The following is a 22,221-nucleotide window of genomic DNA, read 5'->3' on the forward strand; positions in this document are numbered from 1 at the left end:
ATAGCCCAGAGTTAGTACAGCTAAGGGCAACCCCAAATTGCATCTTACTCTCTGAGCTCAGGGAAGGTGAGCTCAGGCTCTGGGGGAAAAGATGCCCCAGACAGAACTGCAAGGCTGGAGGTGTACCTGAGAAGGAGGAGGAATTTGAACTTGTAGATATATCTGGTGTACTGGCTATTTTTAATAATACCAATGCATTTTACTTCCGCTAGAGTATAATTTCTGGTATTTTTTAGGTTATATCAAATAGACCAGAGGGATATGTACCCTCTCTTAGCATTGGCATGAATCAAAAAGTTAAAAAAAAAAATAATCATAATGAACTGTATATGACTAGTGTATTTAAAGCTGTACGGTTAGTACAGTTCATGTTTCTTTAAGCCATATAATGTTCCTGCTTAACAGAGTCATGGCATGATAGGCACACTTAGCACTGGCTTGAGCAGCATCAGTGAAAGATTAGCAAGGAATTAATAATGAAAGCAGTTCCTGAACTTAAATATGCCAAAAAAGACAGCTATTTTTAAAATGTCTAGACATACAGCACCATCTGATTACTTAAGGCTGGCTCTCAGCAAATGAAAAAAAGTGAGGGTTTTATGGTTTTCAAGTACCTTCACTTTAAACAAATACTCCTCTTGCAGGAATTTGAGCTGCAAAACAGATGAAGCAGGTCACAGTGCTGAAGACAAGATAGCAGGGTCTTCAGTCTTAGCAGTATACTTTTACTGAATTAAATAATGGATCAACTTGGTCCTTTAATTTAAACTTAACCAAGACTGTCATCTCCCTTCAGGTGCTCTAAGTGAGCAGTAACTTTCTTGAAATCAAGCAGTGCAAAACTGATCAGACGGTTTCTGCAGAAGGCTGTTGTGCAAGTCAGAGCGGAAGGCAGCCTCTGAGTAAGTACGGTCACATGTTTGAAATCTGGATACCCTGAAATTTGGAAATATTTTTCTTATCCAGATGGGGTCTCGCTTTGTTGCCTTAGGCAACAAAATACAATTACAGGATTGGGTGTTAAGGAAGAGTTTACTGGATCCTGGGGATGGACAATCTAAGTGCCATGATGCAATGAACAAGCTACAACGTGCATCTTGCTGCTGCACACTCTTTATTTCAATCAACACAGCTACTTGCCTCATTTCAACTGATGTGAGCAAACCTGAGCGGAATAAGAGGAAATCGCTGTATAAAGAGCAAACAAGGCTGTGAAACATGCACAGGCTTCTCTGTGCAGGTGGAAAAATAAATACTCCTTTCAATTGTGAACAATGTGCAGCGGATTGTTCTGTGTGTAAGCTCAGTGACAGCTTGGTGTAAATACCACAAGCCGTATTCAAACAGGTGCAGGTGCAACTCCATTTAACTTGGCTCACACTCCTTAAGTGTTAGGAAGCTACATACTCTTATAGAAATTATTTTGTACTACCGAAAAGTGTACAATTTTGTTTTAGTTGATGGCACCTGAATGGCTCACAGGAATTCTCCGTCATCATTTTAAGAGAAAACAATTCAGTAGAAAATTACATGTATGAAACATAATACAGCTGAGCTCTCCAGAAGAACTCGAGATGGCTTGAACATCTTTCAGTGCTGCTCGAAGTGGAGAACAAGGATGAGACAGGGAGCAAAGTGATCTACAGTTACTGTAACCAGAAGCTTACAGGTCTTTACCGTACCACCACCAGCTGGGTGTATATGCAGTCACCATCTATGACTTTTGACAGCTGGACATCTGCAAGTGGTGCTGATGGGGCAAGAGGGACAGCAGGAGGGTGGCTGTGAAACCCACACCCACCAGGGAAACGGCAGGCTGCCTGGGGCATAGTGGGCACTGCAAAAAGTGTAACTGGAGAAATCGAGATACACGCCCACGCCCACACACACCCCACTACCAGCACTTTTCTGCATTATTTAAATTCTTGCTCTGTATCAGGCATAGAAGGAATTTGAATCAGACCTCTCATTCTGGATGCATTCTTGAACCATTCTGCTTTTAGATAAGGAGGACAGAAATTTCAGTCAAACCTATTACCTTTTTTCCTCTGCCTTCTAACATTTCAGTGTGAATCCAGCCTGAACATACACCTGTGCACAGCACCTGCCTGCCTAATCAGCTATCCAGGACCTCTGCTCCTTAAGCAGCAGGTTATTCAAGGTGAGTATCACCATCTTTGATAAAATGGTCGGTGAGCAGTGACTGTGCCCCGATGAGGTAACTGGAAGGGCTTGCAGGCGCTGCTGTGTCAGGAGGCTCGGGGATCACATGCATGCAGACATATGACTCACACCATACAGACGGTGTGTCTGGACTCACTATGAAGCTGACAGAAAGTCCTCTGCAGCCTCTTCTCAAACCAGGATTCTGAGACTTTGGCCCTTGGGGACCTTAAGATAGCACTGCTCCACAAGTGACGTAATTTGCTAATGAGCTAGTAGATCAGTTTTACCATACACGTATTTTTTGACCTGTCACCTTGCCAAAGATCATAATAAGCCCAGGACGAGAGAGAATCAGGATGAAACCATCAAACAACTTGTTTCTTAGCAATAAAAGCTGATCGAGGGTTGCAATTGCAGGGCTGTCTGAATCGCCATAAAGTGATAACATATGAACTCGGCTATAATCAAGGACGAACACAGCAGAAATCTTTAAAGCTCCACGTATCACAAGTTCTTTAGCCTTTCTTCTGTACTTACTGGTGGGCATTGTGCAAGTTTATCAGCTGCCACCAACTGAACATTCAAGTGTTTACTTTGTGACTTTCCTCTCGATTTAATCAGTCGCTGCAAAACCTGACAGAGGAAAAGAGGAAAATATGAGTTTAAGAACTGTGTATCTCCATAAAGCTCAGACTGACATCCCATTGGAGGATTACCAAGTTCAGAAGCTCTCCATTATATTTAACACAATGGATAAAATATTTTCCTTGAATATAAGCACAAATGTTTCTGATAGCCTCCCTGAAAGCTGTGCACATTTCCCTCTGCATCACATTTGATCCCTTGCAAATAATTCAAATGCAGTGCAAATGGTGATTTTGCTTTATTCTGCTTGAAGTAATAAGTTATTTTTCACAAATATAATGTTCTAGAGGACCACGAAAATTTTATATATATACACACATACACACACACAGAATTATACTGGATTGCTGGATTGACTGCGACACAACAGTAGCAGCATATTACGTTGTGTGGTAATAACGCTGTAACTTAACCTGTTCTGAGGTGCATTTTGGGTACAGAAGGTATTTTACACACACAGTTCATATTACTTTTTTTTTCCCCTTCCACTGTGTTCATTACTAGAATTTAAGAGGCAGAAAAGTTAGGAATCCTAAATTATTTCTCTGTAAAGTTTCAAAGAAAATTAAAGGATCATAGAACAACAGTATTTTTTAAGTTGGAAGGACCTCCAGAGGTCTCTATGCCAACCCCTCACTCAAAGCAAGTAAGGCCAGCTGGATCAGACTGCATGGGTCCTCATCCAGCTGGACCTTCAGAACTCTATCCAGTTCTTCCTTTTTCCCCATAGCAGCAGGTCCAGCAGAACCTCCCCCATCCCTTGCTGGTCACCTGCACCAAGAACTGACACATAGCTCTCTGCAGATATCTCTGATGTGCCACAGCGGTCACTCCAGCAGGTGTTGAGCAGCATCCCACCATCGCTGTGCTGATTCCATGAAAACCAGAGTCTCTGTCGTGACTCCAGGCCCCCTTCTGCACTAACAGCCATGGTCACGGAGGGGTCTGTGCTGCACTCCTGAGCAATAATCGCATCCACACTCCATGGCAGGAGCTGGCCAGCAGCCTGGCCACACTGGTCCAGACCCAGCTGTGGATGGTGTATGAACATGTCCCAGGTGGAAGCCACAGATAAAAGCAGACAGGCTTTGTTTGAGATCAACAGACAACCATCATTAACTGCCTGGGAAGCGGGCAAAGGGCTGGGTGTCTTCTCTGAAGCTCAGCCTAAGGTTAGGGCTTGCAGAGAGACAATCCACAACTAAAGCTGTGTTGGGGCAGGGGGGCTGCAAAGGGACTGCCAAGGGGAACTAAGAGCTATGGAAAGAATTTGCTCCTCAGGAATTTTTTTGTCTACTGAATTTGTGGGTGTCTCATCTAAAGCTCAGGTTAAGGTTTAGGGCAGAAAAAAACAAATTGCATAAGACATTCCCTTGTCAAGCCCTTGATCTAAAAACTTCAATTTTTTTCTCTTCATCTCACTCCTAATATCTTCAGGTGCAGATACCACACTGCTCACTCCCACACTGCCCTCCAAGTCCCTCTCAAATGCATGTATTTTAAGGGTGAGATACGTTACCTTTGGAGAAGACACTTTAACATGGACAATAATTGGTGCTAAAGATGTCTTGATAAGTTGTGCAGGGTGATTGATAGTGTCTGCATCTAGGACAACCAGTTGTAAGGACCTTGCCAGCTCAAAGATTCTTTCAATTTCACTCTGTACTTCAGCTAGTAAAGGAAAACAAAACAGGTGAAAGCCATTCACCCCCAAAATTACTTAGACAAAAATATCATCACCCATTTATTTTCACAGACTGTATACATTCAGTATATGAACTCCATATGTAAATTAATGTAATTTCCATTAAAAAACCTACTACTCAAGGCAGTTTTTAAAATAAATATTACCTTTGAGACAATTCTGTTGCCTGAAAATACATACGTACTATGGTCCTTTATACTATCAGTGCACTTAAACATTGGGTACAATTAAATGCATGTTTCTATTAACACAAAATAGACTTAAGCATGTTTTCCAAATCTGCTACACAGCTTACGAGTCATAAGATTTTTTTATTTTAGACAGCAAGTGATGTATGGATATTTCCTAAAACTTCTTTTGTTCTCAGATTGTAATTCTGATTTAACTTAAACAAGAGCCTGTATGAAAAGCAGAACTGTGAGCCCCTAATTCTATAATCACAAAAAATTATTTATGTTAAATAACTGACAGCATATTATTTTAAAAGACACTAATGGCAATGTTCACACTAAAGCACTTATGTCTGAAGAAAAAGGAGATTTCTGTCCATGTAAATTACATTTCTGATATTCATTGTTCTGACCCTTCTTAATCATTCACATGCATGTGACAGATTTTAAATCAATAAACTCAGCACAAATTGAAGCCTCTAAGTTATACCACCAAAGTACAAAAGAGCTGTATGTCAGCAACTCACATGCATTTAATTTGCCTAAGAGCTGCTCCACAGAGCAACGCATGTTCACAGGCACAGGAAGATTTAGTAGTCACCTTTGCAGCACTTAATTTTGGCGTGCCTACTCCTGTACTAGAATGCCAACTAGAAGTGAAGCGTCCTACGACCTATACCTCTAGTTCAAACAATCACTCAAGACGTCAGTGAATTGGGTTTAAGAGCCTTTTCTTCCTGAGAAGATTGAAAACCAACTCCTCCTACCACCTAGGATGGTGTTGCAGAGACCAGGTTATTGGTCTGCATATACTACACACAAATGTCCACCCTTGTGAAAGATATAAAAATTCATCAGGCCAGTGTAACCCAGCAGTCATGGTGCTGTGAGGAGAAGGTAGGAAGACCCAGAGTCTCATGGCTAGACAGCAAAATTAAGCTGTAGCTGTTCAACATTAAATACAAAACCAGTCCCAGGGTCAGGAACAACATGTCTCCTTCTCGGCTGGACAAGGTTAAAGTTCTTTGGCACTTTGTGATATGGAATTAAAAGCACAGGGCTGAGAAGAGGGAGCTGTGAGGCCAACTCACCTTGGGAGGAAACTGCACTGAACCCATATTCTGACTGCAGGCCCCTAACGCAGCTTTTGCAAATAGCAGCTTTTGCAAATACTACTGCTTGCGCTCTAGCCCAGGTAATTGCTTAACGTGAGGCTAACACAGTACGTTGTGCTCTCTTGCCCTTCCTCAGTCAGGAAAAATTTGTCTCCCATTTGAATATGTGAAATTCACAATTATACATTAAAATGCTGTAGACACATTTAAAATTGCAGAACTGATGACCTCCTGAAGGCTGAAATCCTGTTGCTTTCCTCCAGTATGTAACCATGTTCAGAATTACATCTGTGTCAATGTCTTACCTAAACTGGATCTTGTATTTGACCGCTCAATTATTGCCCTCTTGCTTGGATTATTTAGAACAGACCTCTTAGCAAGAGAAATGTCAGCTGTCACTCTAGTTATTGATATCCTAAGAGTAAGAACACAGGACAGAACAAAAACACAGTAGTCAAATTTTCAGTGCACTGCACATGATTTACAGCTACATTCCATTCCAAAGTGCAAAGGCAATAAAATATCACTCAGACATGTTTTATAGCTGAGTTATGTCATCATTAAAGAACAACTGAAGAGAAATGCTGCATAACTGTAAAGTATTTTCTATTCCCTACACTATCGTAGACTCTGGCATATAGTTTCTGCTGTTCTACTTAATGCATTAGTTAACTTTTCTCCTCCCCAGCTCACCCATCTCCTACACGAATTTACACAGTACCATAAATACTACAAGTTAGGGCATACAGAACAACAGAGTCATAACAGTAACAGCACTTCTCTTCCCAGATAGTTAAACCATTGATTAAACCTGACATTGCTGAGAGGTAAGGAAAGGCGACGTCTGGACATCCGAGCAGACCGTGTCACTCGTGTCTGAGTGCCTGTGGGTCACTGAACAGAGCCTCTTGCTTTGGGAGACTGCTCCTCCAACGTGTACTCTCCTTTTCCAGACAGGGAGCTGTGCAGATGGGCTAAATGATTCGGCCCATGGTTGAACAGGAGAAAAGTTAAGTTGAGCCACAGCTATGTGTACTGCTGGAGTCCCCTCTTTAACTTAAGGTAGGTCATTTTTTACTTGATCTGTCAGCAAGCTGACAAGAGACAAAAGGTTGTAAAACAAAGACCACAGAATCACTTCACTTAAAATCCATTTAGGAGGACTGTGATGAGCCAAAGAGCCATGAATAATGAAAAGAAAGCAAGCTGGAAATGACTAGCAGCTATTCCACAGAATGTAAGATTTATGCAGCTCCAAGTGAAATTATCAGACAGAGGGTTAAAAAGAAGTGCAAGTATTTTTCTATATAATACTTAAATAAATTTATTGCCAGAAGATACAGTAGAGACCAAAAATATAAATTAGTTAAAAAAAAAAGGAGAAATTAATGGATCATGGGTCTAGAGGTGACGATAAAACACGATGTTCCAGACTGCACCTCTGGCTCGGGGAGCTCCTAGATCTCTTACTGCTGGAATCAGAGATGTGTAACAGAGGAATGATCACAAATGTTCACCTACTGTGCCAGATATAAGAAGCATTTCATTCTTCCTGAGAAAGAAGTAATCCTAAGTATCACTGTCGCCGAAAGACGTTAAGAAAAAACCATGCTTCTGCTATGTTTTATTTACACGGTGTGTAGAGTCAGGCTTGGTCTATGCAACAGTGACTAAACACAATGCATTTAGAAAACGATGCCGTTAGAGCCTCTGCAGGAGCCATTCCCTGAATGCCTTGTGCCAGCCAAGCTTTAGCAGACTCCTTTCAGCAGGCCTGCACAGCACAGCCCTCGGGCCTTTCCTTTAGTTCACTGGCCAGAGGAGGATGTTGCAGTTACAAAAGGAGCTGACAGAAGCCAAGTGAATTTGAGGCAGGGAAGGAGTCCTGCTAGTTCAAGCCTTACTGAAGTCTTTTGAAAAGCTCCTCCCTGGACAGTCATTGTCCTTTCTTGGTAATGTGGACCTGTCACAAAATTGCAGAAGAGATAGAAGGGAAAGGAAAAGGGAAAGGAAAAGGGAAAGGAAAAGGGAAAGGAAAAGGGAAAGGAAAAGGGAAAGGAAAAGGGAAAGGGAAAGGGAAAGGGAAAGGGAAAGGGAAAGGAAAAGGGAAAGGAAAAGGGAAAGGAAAAGGGAAAGGAAAAGGGAAAGGAAAAGGGAAAGGAAAAGGGAAAGGAAAAGGGAAAGGAAAAGGGAAAGGAAAAGGGAAAGGAAAAGGGAAAGGAAAAGGGAAAGGAAAAGGGAAAGGAAAAGGGAAAGGAAAAGGGAAAGGAAAAGGGAAAGGAAAAGGGAAAGGAAAAGGGAAAGGAAAAGGGAAAGGAAAAGGGAAAGGAAAAGGGAAAGGAAAAGGGAAAGGAAAAGGAAAAGGAAAAGGAAAAGGAAAAGGGAAAGGGAAAGGGAAAGGGAAAGGGAAAGGGAAAGGGAAAGGGAAAAAAGAATAAAGAAAACAAAAGGCGAGAGGAAGAGAAAGACTGCAAAGCCATCAAAGTTGGCAGGACAACCAAAAAGCAGCTGAGGTGCCTGAAAAGGAATTTAATTCATTTTTCTAAAGATACTCAGAACTAAAGTCAATTGTATCAGCTTGCTTGTGGCATTTATCTTTTTCAATGCTGGAATTTCACACTTCTACCTGATCTAGTTGCCAATATTGCTAACAGCAATAGGATTTCCATAAAATACCTCAGTTCAGGCAGGATCTCTCCCTTTAGCCCTCTGTGCAGACCAAGGGCATGGTGGGGATAAAAACAGAAGAGCAAGACAAGGAGCAGTCCTGCCTCCTATCAAATTAAGCAGCCTGAACGGGTGTGTCTAAGTGCTCTTTACATTTTCTTCTCTGTATTTAGGCACTGCTGATCTTCACGGATCAGGCCTCCGCTGAGTACGTTCTCATATAGGGTATAAAAATATACCTCATAAAGAATATATTCATAGCAATCACGTCGTGGCAACTGGAGATGACTTATCACTTCCAGTTGCCATGGTTTCCTACCGAAAACAATGACTCTCAGTTACCACTGGCATATCCAAAGCTGACAGACATATGCCAACAGCTGGAAGAAAACATACGCTGCGGTTCCGTACCTACACCTAACGCAAACAGGCACCGGAGCTCATGCGCTGAGCTGCAGTGGAAGCAGAGCAGTCACACCACTCAGGAGTGGGGAGAGGACGCACTGACAGGACGCCTGAACAGCCCAGAAAAATGACAAATTTAACTGCAGGCTGCCACGTACAGCGCTTCATCTGTCAGGTTTTAAATCAATCACTATGTTTGTAGGATCTGCTAAAATCACTTGAGCTGGGCAATTAAAAATAGGGGAGGAGATGAGCTATTTTGCACAGAAGTTGATCATTAAACATTCTAAGCTGTTTATGGGTTAGCTCAGCACTGCCATCTCCTCACTGCACCCCAAAAGGTACCTTGACCAAAAATCCTACTCCACCTCTTCTAAACAACACACACTAGTATTTTCACTGTCCTATTGCCAATGTTTTAGGTATTTTCAAACCTGACAATGTCATATACTAGCTAGCACAGCATAAGCTCCTGTTCACAGTTAGAATGTACTGAACAAACTAGGATGAAGGAAGGGCAGAACATCCCAAAGATGCAGCAGACACCTACGACTACTGATGAGCTCCAATGGAAAGGAAGAGATGCCATGGACCAAGCCTACATTCCTAGCAAAAAAATCCACATTATCGCTCTCACAGCTCATCAGGAAATATTCTCCATGTTCCAGCTGAACAAGATGAACGCTCCTTACAATTTTTGAAGTTCTGACACACTTTTTTCTGTATTTTAGTCCTCAGCATTTCCTTCTTCAAACTGCCTTTTTAAGTGGTTTTGACTACCAAGAATATTTGAGTTCAATTTTCTTAGGTGTTGGTCTGAAGTACTGTTACTGCACCCTGTTGAAATCTGCTGTTTCTCATACTTATTTCAGGGCTAGGGTGTGATTAGTTTTATTTAGAGAACATCCTGCTGTACAGGAGCCTGGAACTTCACAACAGGTGCTGGAATGAACCTAGCTCAAATACAGCAACTTCAAAATAAAATCAAGAGGCACTTACATTTGGTGTCTGCACACTTTAGCGGCTGGCTGAGCTGGTCCAGCAGTACACACTAGTATCCAATGGTTAAGAAATTTTCATATGCCCAAATGATTGTGAATAAAACTGTACTTTTACATGCAATCGAGTCATGCTTTCTCAACTGTTCCACCCACAAAAGGAACTGGACAGCTCTTTGATAAAGAAAGCAATCCACTCAGTTCAATCCACTCAACATGCAGTCAGCTCAGGCTGCAGAGCAGTGGCTTGGGAGCTCCGGAGAAAAGAGGGCCAGTGGTGAGCCAGGAGCACGGCTCTGCCAAAAGGGCTGTTCGCTGGGTGGCATCGTTTCCTCCGACTCCCGGCTGAACAAGGGGCACAGCCTGCTTCCCAGGGAGACATTAAAAACCTAACCCTGGTAATGCCATCTTTAAAGACATTCTGGCACTTTCCATGTGCCCCAGTCACCTTTCATCTAGACATCTCCTGTAACTTCAGGCTGGTAAGATACTGAAGCAGAATTATTCTATTAAATTAAAAGAAATCCTACTACAGACATAGCAGATATGAAGATACATGCACTTCTGGTAATACATTAGCTGTGTTCCACCCCACAGCTGGCTGCATTTCGATGTTGTTACAAAGCCTGTAAATCAGTTTTGAACATGCATCAATCTTCTTGCATTAAAAAAAAAACCGAACCAAAAACCAAACAAAACCCACCACACTAAAATGTTAGTAACACATGGGGAAAACAAGTGTGAAAAGGACAGTATTTCTCACCTCCCATCAAACCTGTGCTTCAGGAAGTCAAAGAGAGCTTTCTGCATCATGTCTGTCACCTTTGCAGAGGTGAAGAAGATTGAACAGGGAGGATTGACAGGAAGAAAGAGAAGTCAAAAAGTAAGAAAAGAGGTAAGTAGAAGGATACTGCCAACAATCAATACCTTTTATAGGTAGCAATCATTTAATTTTCATGCTCTTGGCAGCATGCTTTGTAATAAATACTTGCAAGTTTTCTGACTCATTCTCCAAAATGCGGAATGGAGGATGTGAGAGCTGTCACTCTTTCTGCTCTTGTCTTGACTTATACTGAGGCATTAGAGCATACCTCACCACCTTCCATAGCAATACCATTCCCAACAGGCTTCAGAACATGTCAGAAGCGTATGGGACTATTCGGGTTGAACAGATAATTTGGTTTTTTCCTACAGTAACATTATTAGAACTGGCTTCAAACTTCAGATACAAGATTTAATGTGTTGGATGACTGTTCGAACAGAAGAGAACAACTATTCTCAGAGAGGCCTACAAGCAGAAAAAATGAAGGTTTCCATTCCTGTATAAGGGAAAGCATCCGAGAGAAGCTCAGCCTCAACAGCTGTCATCTACTTTATTGAGTGAGCTCCTTGTCCTTTCCAGGACAGCTCAGGCTGACACCTATTATCTGCCAGTCTAGACAGGAACTTAAATCAAAGCCCCCAGGCCTCTGGCAGTTTATTTCTCCTAGGTTGTCTTTCAAAATGGTTCTTAAGAGAATTTAGTCAGGAAAAAAAATAGTCAGAAGAATTTTCCCAGGTAGGTTGCAAAGTAAGATCAATATGCTTCTGTTATGTAGACCACTATTTGTAACTGAAATTAATATTGTAACTGCGTTACCATTTATACACTTTTATATGTTCAAGATGTCATGTTTAGTATTATTTTCTTAAACAAAGGCGTAGTTGTAGAAGTATGTAGTAACAAAAAGCCTCTACCCCCTCCGAACATGTGAGTCCCTAGGCAAATTAAGCTGTGGTGCAGCATCATGAAAGTCAATGGATGAAATTTACTCCTGTCAAGAAACATCACCATAAAATTAAAAGGCAGAGAGTAGAACATGAAGTACCTAATTCCTGCTTTGCTAAACTACACGTTCAATCATTCTTACAAAAAAAACAATGCAAGAACACTGCATTATGCTAATAATGGTACCATGTTGTAATCTTCCAAAAAGACCATTCCAATATGTTTAATATCCTATAAAGCACTAACAACATTAATTAAGCTAAATGAAGTGTATCTTTGATTTTATGTTCATGTTCCTTTAGTTCCTAATTCAGCAAAACACTTAACAGATGGTTAAGTTCACCAAAATGCCCTGCTAAAAGCCTATGCTTGTTTAGCACTTGTAAAATGCTCATTTGAATCTGCAGCAGGCTTGAAAAATGCGTGTCCTGTTTACCTGTGCATGTTATCATACCTACTTCCACGTTGAACACAGGCAGATAATTTAGAAGGGTTAAAGGTTTCTTTACATATATATTTCAATGTACTAATAATCTTAAAAAAAATAAACATCAAGAAAACACGCTGAAATAATAATCATCAATTCCCATATTCAGTTTGAGGAGCTGGAGAACAAAACTGAATACGCTGCAATACTCCAGCTACTTCATTTGCCAACACTAAGTTTCATAGGAAGATTTAAAGTTTTTATAAGTGAAAAAAGGAGAACAGTGGGGAAGCCTCTTCAAAATTTTTGCTAATTAAGTTCAAAGCATGTGCTAGTTTGACTAAAAGTTTACATGTATACAAAAGTCTAGCTAGTTAATTTGACTGCTCCAACTTTTTCTTGTGGTGGACACAATGCTCTTTTTCTTACTTCATTTAATCAAGAATAACTGTACTGAAAATAATGGATGTGCACTGTGTTCAAAGCAATAAAACTGCAAAGAGAGCGTCAGTACTTATGCTACCTACCATTCAGCTGAGACATCACAAGTAACAGACACTGTTGCCAAGGCAGAAAAAAATTCACCTGGTACCTTGCCCTAACAGTGCAAAGTGCTAACTATGTTCTTAGTTCTTGTATAACATTTTTGACAATTACTTAAGCCAAGATCACTTTAAATTATCATAAAACAGTTGGACTGGACCACACACACTGAATGTACTAAGGAAGATTATAGGTAAGAAAATACTAACTAATTGCAAATACCTGGAATACATACCTCATAGCCTTTCAGTGATGGACCCACTAAGACAACAGGTCTCATTGATGGTACTACATCATATGGGGGAACATGTTCTGTCTAGAGGAAGAAAACAACCCTTCAGATCATTAATCGAAGAAGATCCATATGAAAATCCTGGGAATTATGTATTAGAACTAAATAAAATAAAATGGAAACAAAAGTAATACTTACCACTTTTTGTTTCTGTTTTGCTAAAAGACCAAATGAGAACTTGGTTAAAAAACACACACTGTGTATAACAACCATAACACTTGCAAACAAAAATCCCTTTGTCAATGCACTTTCAATTTCTCTCAGTTCACCTCCCTTTTGGTCAGCCCTGTTCAAATTGGTCATTCATTCCATTCTGGGGCAGCTGCCACTTTTCCCAAGATTTTTTCCCAGTCCCTTAGCAACTACTGCATGTCTAGAAATAGATGTCTTTCTCCACCTCCGCACGCAAGCACTTTTCTGTAAAATGTCTTAATAAGTCAGCAAAGGGAGGAAACCCGCACTTTTCATGTACAGTTTTTAAAATAGAAGTATTAGATATAGCAAGAGTTTCCTTAAATAAAATTCTGTCTTACCCGTGGAAGTAGGTGTGGCTCGAAATGTGCCAGAAACCATTTCTCCAAGACTTGAAGAAGAATTTCCACTCGATTTCCTATGGTATCAGAAAGAGCCCCATTAATGCCAAGCACCCAGAGATGCAAATGAGTGAGGTTTCAGATAGCAGCTATGAGAAATTGCCCCATGAGAAATCACATGGTAAAGAAGAGTCTTCACCCACATTCGTGCTGCAGGAAAGCTTCCTCTGAAGCAAGAGGTGAAGAGTACCAGGTAGGGACGTGGGGAAACCAAAGCGTCTGTAATTAAGTAGACCTCCACGTCTGGAAGAGGTGCGTATAGGCTATGAGGGGAGAGCAGGTTCCACTACAGCCTGAGCAAAGCTTTTCTGTGATCTGCCCATAGGCTGGGAAATGCAGCAGCTCTAGTCATACACATCTGCTAAACTCAGCGCATAGGCCAGCTCTGCACGAAATCCCCCACCCAGCACTCCTCCGTCTTGCTGGGTCTCCCTACCAGCACGCATGACTAGCCAGACACATCTCTCGGGAGGTTTGGGATCTTAACTCGTGCTTTAAAGAGCCTTCGTTGTGTAGCAGCAGTGTTTTAAGTAGCTCCTTTTCCCATTCGCTGTACCTCCCTGCTTCCAGCTAGGCAGTTCTGCCCGCGCCCTGCCCTCCTCTCCCTGTGTGATGCACCCAGTACAACTGCTTGCGCAGCAAACGCCCAGCAGACTGGAAGAGGAAACTGGTTTGGGGAGGGGGAAGATGTTCAGGTGAATCAGCTCTCTTATTCAGCTCATTGCACAAGCAGCTGAGGAGGAGACAGGAGGAGGGAAGGAAAGCTCAGGGCAGAAAGGACTATTGAAGCAACCTGATTGCCGCAGGGGACATATGTCTTTAACACGGTATTTAGTATTTTCGTTACATACAGACTAACCAGCAAGAGGATACTAGTCCCAATCAGTACTTTGTCCTTGCTTTCTTGCCATATGCTCTCCAGACCAGGGATTGTTTACTCCTGGACTTGGCAAATCCTTTGCGAACATGTACTAGACTCTAGAAACCCTCTTTAATAGATGACTTTTCACTGCCTTACTCTGACAAAACTAGAATTCTTCTTCATCACATAGAGCCTTAGTATCACAGCTAGTCACAGCTTTTAAAGAAATCTTAAGGTACAGATACTATATGACTACATCTAACAAGGGTGCTCAAAAATAAACTATTTTATCATTATACATTACTTGCAATTTTATCATACAAAACCAGGAGTGTTAGTGCAGACCACTTAAAATCTTACTAAAGATCCTTTACAGTATTTCCCCTGTCTCTTTCATACTTGATTTTATTCCTAATATTCTCCATAGGTGACATTAGACAAAATCTTTGCAAGAATTGGTGATTTGGTGCAGTTATGTCCATTCATAGAAGCAGAGAATTTTTCTAATATGCTGTATCTGAAACAGTATCCTAAATACACTGTTAGCGTCCATCTCTCTGAATTAGATAATCTTCTTTCTGTACGTTTCAGATACACTAGCTTCCTCTGAACCTATTTAAAACATTATAAAAGCAATTTGGAAAAAACACAATTGATGCTCTTCAATCATTCTAAAAACATTTCCCCAGATGGTTTATACTTGAAATGATTCCTGACCTTGATTAAGTATATTAGTATGCCAAATCCCTAACAGTACTATACAGGCTAAATTATGCTCCTCTTACTGCTACCTATTAGGTCCAGATTCAATTGGCTCACATCTCTTTACTCTGCAGTACTAAAGGTTTTGTTCTCCTTGTTATCTGTATGAACATCTAAATTTTGTTTTCAATTAGTGGGAATAATATGCTAGTAGTAAAGTAATTTCTTTAAAAAGAGGGAAAAGTATTTTGTGTATTCAGCCAATAGAAGAATGACTTCAGTGACTGAACTGAGATTATGAGAAATCGGTTTTACTTCCTAGACCTGTGACCAAGTTTATATTTTTCCAGAGACTTACAATCTCTGGCTCTAGCAGTGTGGAGACACTAAATGGTCAGGCTGGAAGATGAAGAATTAAGGAAGCTGAATGACATAGCTCATCTCTAAAGTTTGGAAAGTCTGGTTTTGGCCAAAATGAAGAGAAAGAAAAAAAAAAAAAAGAAAGAAAAAACCCACAACCTTAAGAACATAACAGCTGGGAAAAAAATCTGGCAGGCTTTGAGCACCAAGCTGACTTTAACCCATGGGGACTTAAAACTCTCTAGCCCTTCAGAAATTTCTGTCACTACCACTCATACCGTATTACTGATTTTTCCTAAAGTCAATACACATTTTTTTCTTGTTTATTATCATCAATATCTAACACATCTATTCTCTGCAAATATGTATTTTCATTTGGAATCCCAAATCAAACACTCCTCCAAATGCACTGCAATAAAAAAGAATCAAGTGACCTTTGAAAATATTGTCCGGTGTCAGAAATGATTTTAAATTATTTTAAAAGGTTACAGCATTCTTACCCTCCATGGAAACGTCCTCTCTTCTGCTCCTGTTGAATGCGGATATTCTCCAGTCTAAGCGGGCTTGGAATAAAGCCAATCTCGCAGCCCTCCTTAACCAGCCTTCCTATCCACCAGTCATTATTATATTTCTGGAACATAGAAAGGTTACTGGCTTCGGTTCAAAAGGCTCCATGTCCGAAACTCCCTTATTTTGTTACCCACAATCCTTAACTCCATACTGGTCAATGAAACCAGACTCACACTGACATCTGAATGCTGGACAATCTGTGTGAATTTAAGTTAAGTTAAAAGGTGCTAGGCAGTATTCAGAAGGTTGATGTCTTCTCTGCAGCTGGACAACAGTCAACAGTGGAAAGCAGCGTTATCTATGGCAGTACTGGCTTATCTCTTAACTGCCCCAACGCATCCTGCTGTGACTTTTCCTTTGATGTCACCAACTAAGGTGCTGAGTGTGATGGTGGTTTAATGAGAAGAACCAATTTCTGGTGAACCAAGGCCACCAAACTACCTCACAGCAGCCATATAAAGCAGTCAAACATAAAAATAACACCTTTAGATTACCATCAAAACCATTGTTATTGGTTCCTTGTAAAATTTAATGGTCCACACCAAAGACCACCACCGCCACTTTTCCTTCCTCCTTTCCAGGTGCTTTTACGGATGTTATTAACATGTTATCCCTTTGCAAAAACCTTGTGTGGTGGAAAAGCTCTACAAACACCATTCTAGAAACCAAAGTAAAGAAAGACCAACCTATCCAAGACAACACAGAAAACATACCAGCTCCAGCAACAAGCCAAACTCGTACCTGGTTAATGCTATGGTAGAGCTCTAACCAAAGTTGTGACACCTCTCTACAAATGAGACTTTTATAGTGCCCCTGCCTAGAAAGAGCCAAACTCTTTGGAGGCATACGCTTTTAAATTTACGACAGTTGAAGAAAAATTCAGCCTTAGGAAGAAATTTTAGTATATACCTGAAAGTATAAAATTTAATTTTATCATTAACCTTTAGTAACATATGTTTTTCTGTATTACTGAAAGTCTGGCCTAACTTTAACGATGGAAAGATGAAAAGCAGTATCATAGTGGATGTCACAGTGGAAAAGGATTTGTTGTAGCTGGCTGCCAGCAGCACTTTTGAAGAAAAATATCTGAAAACCTTATACTGTGCTATGGTTCATTAGGCACCTCAGTGCTCAAAACAAACATTACTTTTCACAACCGACTTTCAAGTCATTAAGACTAGCATGAATATACCAATTTTGTTTGCATGCCTTGAGGAAAAAGTTATCAGAGAAGTCTCGTCTTAAAAATGATCAGTTCTTTTGGCCCCACATTCTCAAGCACTTAAGTTCTTGCAGAAACACATAAATACCGTGTCCTAGTTGTCAAAGGTACAACAGTGCCTAACTGAAGTCTCTGAAACACACAGAGCCTCAACATCTTTGAAAAATAAACTAGCCTTTTTATTAAACCATACACACACACACACACACAGATACACAGCTAAGGAAATACAATCCTTACACCCTCATCTTGAAAACCTGTCCTCTTTATATAGCTGTTATTTATGCAAGAGGTTCCATTACTTTATCATTTCAACTTTTAAACTATTTATTCTCCATGCTGTTATGACCCTGATTCAGACAATGTCAGTAAGCAAAGCTTAATTTTAAATATGTTGCTTCTGCTTAAGTGGACAGAACTATTTACATTCTTTAAAATAGACAAATACTTGAAAATCTTGCATTCTGCTGTTGTAAATCAGTGAAATCAATCAATGGATTTAAACCACTGTAAAATCTGAGTCCCATCAGCATTACCCATTCTTTTTTTGGTTCTAAATGTACGGCTTGAACATGAGAATCTTTCTTCCATTAGCAGGTCATGGACCTCTGAGTGATGCCTCTAGACATGAGATCAGAATCAGCGTTATGCTGAGAATATCTGCATAATACAAATGATAACGATGCAGCAAGGAATACAGGCTATTTGCATTAGGTCATTACCTCCCATATGTTATTCTTCACATTCAGCATGTGGGAGGACTACAGTTCATTCCTATTGGTTGCCATGCCCATGATTTCTTCTGCATTGTCAGTAATTGTTGCCACTTCATCTTTTAAGTAAGCACATATAGTCTTGTAGGAGACAGATGAGACATACAGGACACATTCTCAATATAGCAACTCATCAGTTACTGCTGATGTTTCATGCTGTCAGCAGGGTGACCTTACTTCTCACCTAGTTTAGCATTATTCTAAAATCTGGAACCATGCTTGTTCTAGTCCAAGCAAGCCTGCCAGATCATTGAAAGACAAATTCTGCAAAGCCTTCTTCCATGCAGCTAGACTCCAGCATGGGGAACCATTCCTGAAATCCTACTGAGTTACAGCCATAGCTTCAGGCAAGCTGAAGGTTTCAGCGTTAACAAAGAAACTATGCTAAACCCTTAGCAGAGCTAACAAATACCAGTAAGCCAGATGGCTTACAGTTTAGTGGCAATGCAATCCTGGCCATTTAAATCTTGGAAGAAAACACACAGAATGCCAAGACATGGACTTGGGATGCTTTTCCGGAAAAATGTACAGGGCAGCACAATAGGAGCTTAGTAAATTAAATCTGATCACTGGCCTGACAATAAAGGTAGCCACATCCTAGGAAAGCCAAGATCAAATACTTGTTTTAATGATGATGTATTGAGTTATCTGAATGGTTACACAGGAGAATGTACACTAGAAAGATAGTACGTCAGGTAGGGTACATTTCTGGTGTGGGTGGGAAAACATCGGGGAAGGCAGCTGAGAAAGTGATCTGAGTGCTGTAATGGATGCACCTGTCTGCATTCAACTCTGAGTGCTAGCGAAGGACATTTTCCTGATGGGAAGCAGGTTTAGAAAGTGGCATACATCAAGGGAGTTCAGGTGTGGTGCTAGACAGAACAGAACACATTCTTGGGGAACTACGAGGAGGGGCAATCAATTCTGCATGCAGAGACAGGCAGATTCAGATTCAGTGCTCCACTTCCTCAGCAGGGATTTAAGTAGTTCCACACAAATATTAAAAAAAAAGGAGCACACAAAAAAATCCAAATCAAATTTCCATCTGTTTGCAGCAAATTGAGAAAATGGAACAAGGGAATCAACTGCCTTCCTGTGTCCTTCTCAGGGAGAAAGAATCTAAAGCAAAAACCCCTGTCCTACCACCAACCTCTGCCTCTAGAGGTGCAGAAGCAAGTGTTTTCCTCCTAAATGTGCTCAGTCTAAGGGACATCAGTGCTCTGAAGCGATGACAGACACATTCAAAGAAAGGGACAAATGAGTACTCAACACCCTAAAATAAACCCAGAATGCAGAGATGAAAAAATGTTTTTGTAAGCTGCAAGCCTATGTACAAATCTACAAAACAACAGGGGTTTATGCAAATTTGGAGGGCTCACTTCAGATAAAGAATTGCAGAAAATATGCTCAACATGCAATAAAATTTGTTTTTCTCTATCAAAGTTTTACTCGGGGCCCATTTATTCCCATTCCTTCTTCCTTATTTTTGTACCTGTCCTCTTCAATATTTTCTTATTGCATTATTCTAAGTTTTATTTCCTCCCTTACAAGCCTATCTGGTGCTTTATTAAGACCTGGTGTCACCTAGTGCTACTCTACTTTCTGATCAACAGAATCCCTTTCTATTACATAATTTCTGATGCATCACAAACTTCATTTGATGAAAATAATCTAGATCTACAATGTTGAAGGGTATTTAAAATGTAACAAGATGTCATTTCCTACCTGTGACATGAAAATCCAACAACAACTCAGCAACATCAAGCGTTAAAAAAGTGCAAGATAACCATCCCACAGTGCTGGAACTCTAAAAAGGCTGAAGTACCACCACATCAATCACTAATCAGACAGATGTGCTGTGCACTCCTGCCTCCACTCAGCTCTTGGCTCTCTTTTTAATCTGGTATAGCTCAGCCCCAACTTTTCAAATTGTAGTCCTTGGCATATAAAAAGATTCCCTTTCACATTCCCTTTTACTACTTCTTGGTTTTACCTCTTTAATGTGTAGGAAGTCCTTGGCATCAAAAGAGATGGCAGTGCTTGGGACAGGAACATCTTCATCCAGAGCGCCGCAGTAACTCACATTAGTCTTAACAGCAAATGCTACTGGTTTGGACTACAAATAGAAACACACATCACAAACAGTGGAAACTTTTCTGAATCAAGAATTGTATCGAGTTACGGAAAACCTAGCAGAGCACTTTTGACAAATACATCAAAATTCAGACCTAATAATTTCACACATGCCAGCAGAGTTCAGCTCGCCAGAGAAGATCCCCATTTATACAAGAATATTTACACTATATTCCCCCGAACATCTTGTCTGCAGAAAACTTGACTCAATTGCCAAACTACTTCAAAAGATAGCATCATCATTATAAACCAACAGTATGAATTTTAACACTAGGCAAAAGATAAATGCCACATAACTTAGTTATTATTAAAGTTGAAAAGAACACACCTTTGCCCTTTCAAGTTGTATAGCGGCTTGTTGTTCTCTTTCTTGGCGGATTGCTTCCCTATCTTCTTCCAAAGAGACATCAGAGTCTGAAGGTCTGCTTGTGTACGAATCTGCTGAGCCCTGAAATTAAATTCATGTCACTAAGAAAACGTATGTAAGAAATAGAACCCCTCTCCCAGTCAGATTCATAAAACACTTTACAAATATTTGTTTCCTAATTTCTTTGAGTGGGTTTTACATATTGTTGCTAGCACAAAAAATCTGCAGAATTTAGCAGAGAAATAACCTGACTTTACTGATCAGGTGCACTAAGCCAAAGACAAAAATCCCAAGAAAAACCTCTCTCTCAACTCTCAAAGAATCTCTTCACTTTCTTACTGACACGGTGAAATACAGCTCAGTTGTGGGCACTGTCCAGAAATCTTTATAATGTTTAAATCCTGTTTGACAACCTTAGATTCAAGATTGTCAAGGGCTAGGTCACATCAAATATAATTAAGGTATTATAAAGTTGGGTTAGAATTGCCCCTCCCCGTAAATACAGTACCATTGTGTAAGTACTTCCCTCCCTGCTGTGGGTGCCACTCACATAAAGCTTTGCTCTGTGCTTCAAGAGGGAAAAAGTGGCAAAAGTCACATTATTAAAAGCTGCTCAACAGGGCAACACAAAAGCTATACAATGCTATGAAATGAAAACAGCACATACAAGCAGCAGCAGAATGCAACAGCCTATAAGGGAGGAAATAAGGTACCACCACAGTTAGATTTTTTTTTTTTTTTTTTGTCTGGGACATTATTCAGGACACCTGGCAACATCTGAAGTATGCAGTGGCTTCTCTCTTCTTTTTATAAAGCAACCTGACTCCAGCATCCTACACTGCTTATCTCTATGTTTGTGTGGAGCCAACTAAAAGACAGGGGTTTAATCTTGCAAAAAAGGTAAGGTACGGCAAAGGAAATGTTTACTCATGCTGAATCTGAAATACCAATCCCCCTCTCTCCAAAACCTCAAGCACACACTTGACCCAGAAGCCTAGCAAGTCTAGGACTGGAACCTAGACTTCAAGGAGCACCACTGATGGATGCCCCCATGACTGGGCATTCATACAAAAGGTAAATTTTCACTATAGGCAGAAACTCCTACAAAGATGTCAAAATCCTCAAGTGTAGGTCTAAATTTCCACTCAAGGTAAATGTTAAACAGGAAATATATGTCCCTTATAGAGCCATTCCCCAAGCAAACTGAATTTTTACTAATAAATTAGTATGTCTGTCTGGTGAATGATGGCCTTTGCTTAAGCCAAATCCAGCCTTGCAGAATCCTGTTCTGTTCCATAAAGCACTTGACTAATTCATGTGTGGGTCGTTAGTCTGCTCCCAGCTTGGAAGACGTCTGCGTTTCACCCTCCCCAGCCCGACGCTCTGCACTGGTGGCAGGTGACATGCAGCAATCACACAGTCCCCAGGTTCTGTATCACAGCACTCAGCTGGGCTGGTAATGGCTGCTGTAAAAGTCAGTGTATGAAGTTTAGCATAAAGAGCTGCCCAGTGTTTGCATTGTAGTCTAACTTTTTAACCTACATATTTTGCATGTCTTAGGAAAAATAACTACACAAAACCACTATCATAAAAAAAGAGAACTTCAAAAGGATCAGGTTAATGCAGAGCTGCAGATCCGGCCCCAGTACTGTACTCGGTAGGAGGAATATATGGCAATGTATGACCACTGCTAAGAGACACTGTTTCTGTTTTTAAATATGGGAAAGGAGTAATGTGC

General features: G+C 40.5%; 1 protein-coding gene across 4 annotated transcripts in view; it reads right to left on the reverse strand.

Moving 5' to 3' along the window:
• Nucleotides 1–22,221, reverse strand: part of CACNB4 (calcium voltage-gated channel auxiliary subunit beta 4) — a 65,239-nt gene that overhangs the window by 10,456 nt on the left and 32,562 nt on the right. For all 4 annotated transcript variants that reach the window (XR_012650545.1, XR_012650547.1, XR_012650546.1 and 1 more), the window contains exons 2-11: nucleotides 20,445–20,564; nucleotides 19,977–20,099; nucleotides 15,919–16,049; nucleotides 13,435–13,511; nucleotides 13,040–13,059; nucleotides 12,845–12,925; nucleotides 10,635–10,693; nucleotides 6,107–6,216; nucleotides 4,331–4,482; nucleotides 2,704–2,799 (exon numbers count right to left, since the gene is read on the reverse strand). Coding sequence is in view for 1 of the 4 variants with exons in the window: in XM_075029070.1 (XP_074885171.1) it covers nucleotides 2,704–2,799; nucleotides 4,331–4,482; nucleotides 6,107–6,216; nucleotides 10,635–10,693; nucleotides 12,845–12,925; nucleotides 13,040–13,059; nucleotides 13,435–13,511; nucleotides 15,919–16,049; nucleotides 19,977–20,099; nucleotides 20,445–20,564 (969 nt within the window). In the remaining 3 variants the exon portion in view is untranslated. The remainder of the gene's footprint in view (nucleotides 1–2,703; nucleotides 2,800–4,330; nucleotides 4,483–6,106; nucleotides 6,217–10,634; nucleotides 10,694–12,844; nucleotides 12,926–13,039; nucleotides 13,060–13,434; nucleotides 13,512–15,918; nucleotides 16,050–19,976; nucleotides 20,100–20,444; nucleotides 20,565–22,221) is intronic.

Source organism: Buteo buteo, chromosome 5, assembly GCF_964188355.1.
Source record: "Buteo buteo chromosome 5, bButBut1.hap1.1, whole genome shotgun sequence".
NCBI lineage: Eukaryota > Metazoa > Chordata > Aves > Accipitriformes > Accipitridae > Buteo > Buteo buteo.